The sequence below is a fragment of the Cyphomyrmex costatus genome, unplaced genomic scaffold (genome assembly GCF_001594065.2).
Source record: "Cyphomyrmex costatus isolate MS0001 unplaced genomic scaffold, Ccosl1.0 scaffold197, whole genome shotgun sequence".
NCBI classification, from domain to species: domain Eukaryota; kingdom Metazoa; phylum Arthropoda; class Insecta; order Hymenoptera; family Formicidae; genus Cyphomyrmex; species Cyphomyrmex costatus.
In genome coordinates this window covers 44,130-48,663 of record NW_017276008.1, presented here as the reverse complement: position 1 = coordinate 48,663, position 4,534 = coordinate 44,130, and the positions used below count along the sequence as shown (strand labels likewise).

At 40.3% G+C, this 4,534-nt stretch overlaps 1 protein-coding gene across 1 annotated transcript; it reads left to right on the top strand.

The window, feature by feature from the left end:
- Positions 1-1,183: 1,183 nt before the first annotated feature.
- On the top strand, positions 1,184-2,386 carry LOC108773058 (uncharacterized). Its single transcript, XM_018538773.1, has one exon. The coding sequence runs from the start codon at positions 1,184-1,186 to the stop codon at positions 2,384-2,386; it is 1,203 nt and encodes a 400-aa protein (XP_018394275.1).
- The last annotated feature ends 2,148 nt before the right edge of the window (positions 2,387-4,534 follow it).

The following is a 4,534-nucleotide window of genomic DNA, read 5'->3' as shown; positions in this document are numbered from 1 at the left end:
TTCCGTATTTCAAAGGTATCTTTATGCGTATGACATTACCGGTGGAAGGAGTACGTCGAAACGAGAGCGGCATAGTGAATCTAGACAACGCTGAGGGACCCGGAACGCATTGGGTAGCGTACGCGAAAAGGTCGAATCATGTCATATTTCGATAGTTTTGGCAACCTCCGGCCGCCGAAGGAACTCGAGCGATATCTAACAGACTGTGTAATCCAGTACAATCGTATGCATTATCAACGTTACAATCATAGAAATTGCGGACAGTTGTGTCTACAGTTTCTTCGGACGAGTGATAAACAATTTAAAGACTGACATTGCGCGGTTCAACTCAGTATTCGTTCAAACATGTTGCTGACGTTTACGCTGACGGGCAAAAGTAGTGTTCTAGCTGTGAGCTATTTTCCGGCGGTAGATTTGAGCGATGATGATTGCGAGCTTGGTCTGACTGACTTTGAAACATACTACACTCTAGCCAATGTAAATTCGACAAACAACAAGTTTTACTTTGACAATGATGAAATTGACATTCCCGAAGGATCGTACGAACTGCGCGATATAGAGCGGTATTTGAAGCGTGAAATTTTACGTTCTCGTGGTGCAAAGCGTAAGGAGGACGAAGAGTTTCCGCTGGTGATTCGCGTCAATGATACGATGAGGAGTGAGATCAAATGCGCCTATCCGATAAATTTCACCAAACCTTACAATATTGGACATGTGTTGGGATTTTCATCGGATCGCGTACTCGAACCGCAACAGTGGCATGAATCGGACGTACCGATAAATATCATCAACGTAAATATTATTCGTATCGAATGCAACGTGACCGCGGGTGCGTACAGCAACGACAATTGCGTGCACACGATACACGAGTTTTCACCGATTGTCTCACCAGGATATAAGATATCGAAAAGGCCGACGCAAATCATTTACCTTCCAATCGTCGTACGGAGCATTACGGATCTGACGATTCGCATGGTAGATCAAGATGGCCGATTGCTCGATTTTCGTGGAGAGGAGATAACCGTTAGATTGCATGTACGGAGACGACGGCGCTAACGTGAGATGCTTGCACTGAATGAACAATCGAAACAGACGAGAGATTTTAACGGAGAGATTTTATCTAGAAAAAAACTCACTGCGTTCAACGTTGCATTTTTAAAGTCCTTGGGTTTTATCGTACGAAATGGTTGATATCTTGAACATTGTCGGTGAGCCGATCTTTGACGATCGCATCGTCAAGTTTGAAATTCGTACGTACAATCCATACGTCAATACGACGTTTGGACATAGCGACGAGATACGAATACCCATACAGCAGCAGGATTTATACACGTTGCCATGCGAAAGTTTTCTCTACATTGAAGGAAGATTGACTGTGAAGAAGAAGGACGATGAGACGCCAACAACGCTTGGAAATAATTGCATAGCGTTCATGTTTGATGAAATTCGGTATGAACTCAACAGTGTGGAGATTGATCGCAACAGAAATGTTGAGATTACCAGTACCCTCAAGAACTATGTATCGCTGACGTATGACAAGTCTTTGATTGCGCTGAACGCTGGATGGAATTCTAGATCCGACATAACGGAAAGTTACTTTAACTTTTGCGTACCGCTCAACATGCTGTTGGGCTTTTGCGAGGATTACAAACGCGTGATTGTCAACGCTCGCCATGAATCGATTTTGATACGAGCGCGCAACGATAACAATTGTATACTGGGAAATTCTGCGACGGAACCGCAGGTTGAATTGTTCAAAGTGCAATGGCGGATGCCTCATGTTATGCTAAACGAGATCAATAAACTATCAATGCTGCGAGCATTGGAAAGCGGTCGTTATCTCAGTATGAGTTTTCGCTTATGGGATCTGTACGAGTATCCTCTGTTACAGAGTACGACGAAGCATTCATGGGCTGTCAAAACGGCGACTCAACTTGAGAAGCCACGTTACGTTATCTTTGCCCTTCAGACCGGTCGAAAGAATGTTATGTCTCAAGATGCAAGCGTGTTTGACGATTGTAAATTGAGTAATGTGAAGCTTTATCTCAATTCAGAGTTTTATCCGTACGGTGATTTGAATGTCAATTTCGACCAAAAGAGATACGCTCTCCTGTTTGATATGTACGCTCGTTTTCGTAAGGCATATTATGGAATCGACTGCTTCGAAACGCTGCTCAATGTACTCTCGTTTATTGAGAAAGGACCGTTTGCGGTCATCGACTGCTCGCGACAAAACGAATCCGTCAAGAGCGCTACCGTGAATGTACGAATAGAATTTGACTGCAAGGAGAATGTACCCGCCAATACTACCGCCTATTGCCTCATCATACACGATCGTGTTATCGAATACTGCTCGGTGTCCAACGTAGTGCTCAAGATTATGTAAATTGCACCGTCAGCAATTATCTTCAATTTAAGAGAGATTAACACTGATGTGAGTGTAGTTTCGAATAAATGCTCATCATGATCATACCAACGTTTGTGGATCTACAAGGATTCGTCGCGGACAAGAAATTTATCGCCAAGGAAGTAGCGGTGCTGAGAAGAGGAACTGTTATCACACACTACATTTTTTCATGTCCTGTGCCATGGAATTTACTAACAAGATCCGACAAATCTTGCGCTTTCGGTTGAGTGCTTATCACCATGGTTTGCGATGGGAAGACGGGATGGTCCCGTACAGCATGGCGAAACGTCTAATCATAGAGGCTGTAACAGAAAACGATGAAGCTCTCATATATGTAAAAGGACTTGAAAAACGGCAATGGCTAGCTAACATTCTTGATTGCGATAATGCAATCGTTGAAACTCTAGATGCGCATTACGAAGATGTAGAATCCCTACGTAATATAGATGCTTGTAATATAATACGGTGTGGAAGACACGCTAAGAATTGTGCTTTGCAAAATGTATTCAAAATATTCAACTGGTGGTCGCAACACCAGGAATAATTGTAAGATTTTTGAAATAAATGTAAGATTTTTTAAAATAAATACGTTTTATTTCCGTTACCCGTATCACCCATATAATAGATATAAGTCAAAAGTAGACTGGTAACTGTATACAATGTACCGATAGCTGCTTGATATCTGTTTATAGCTGTTCGATAGCCGTTCGATAGCCGTTCGATAGCTGTTTACAGTGTACCGATAGCTATTCGATAGCTGTTCCATAGCTGTTTACTGTGTACCGATAGCTGTTCGATTGCTATTCGATAGCCGTTCGATAGCTGTTCAATAGCCGTCTGATAGCAGTTCAATAGCTGTTCAATAGTTGTTCGATAGCTGTTTAATAGCTGTTTACAGTGTACCGATAGCTGTTCGATAGCTGTTCCATAGCTGTTTACAGTGTACCAATAGCTGTTCGATAGCTATTCGATAGCCGTTCGATAACTGTTCAATAGTTTTTCAATAGCTGTTTAATATACACATAATATATGCTTCAAATGCTGCAATGGATAAAAGATGCTGAAGTTTCTTTATGGATAAAAGGTGCTGAAGTTTCTTTATGGAATCGTTTGACCGCGATGTCTTCTCGTATACTTTTTAGCTGAGGTATACTTTTGATTAAGATGATATATCTTTAACCAAGGCATTGCACCTTTGCATGGAGATACTGAATTTGAAATGATGCTGGAGTTATTTTTCAAAATGATATCATATTTTTCACGTACATCTTTAGTATAAAACTTCGCACAACCCTCGCAGTCTGTCAGTCTGTCAGTCAGTGAGTTTCTATACTGTTTCATTCGCGTGTTTATAATGGCTCAAATTAATCGTTTGATTGGTAATATCAACAATATTAACATGCAGGCAAATCTGCTAAAAAATAAAAGCGATGAATTAATGGCTAATGCGTTGAATTTACAAGCAATGGTGACAAACGCTGAGCGGGAAGCATCCAATACACTGTCAATAAACATTGACCTCAGCGCGGATAATCCCCTGAATGAGACAATGTATAAGTATTAAAGTATTAATTCTATAATTAATTAGTATTAAAGTATTAATATAATTAATTAGTATTATAGTATTAATTCTATAATTGATTAGTGTATTCGAGCTATACCATTTCTGCTTGACAGCATTGGTCTTGATTGAAATAATTATTAAAATTTATTCATCCTAATGTTGATATAATTTCTACTGATTCGCATTATTAATTTTATATTCTTTAGGGTAAATATCTAGAAAAGGGGAGCCCCCCCCAATGATCTTGACCTTGACATATGTTGTTAAGGTCATGACCCTGAGTGACCTCCCGCAGGTTTTATGTGGCGGTCGCTGTCCGTTAAAAAGTTATTAACAAAAAAAGTTTCAAAATTAACGTACCATTTCTTGGAAATTATACATATTAACGTATAATTTCTGCCATATATGTATTATAACAAGTTCTATTTTACATCTCCTTCTGTTTAGAAACGTTAAACTTTCCACGCGAAGTAACTCTCACCTCCCCCAACTCCCTGCGAAGGGGCACACGACTTCTACGATTATACTGTTGCTATGATAGTACTGTCGGGGCAGACCTCTGT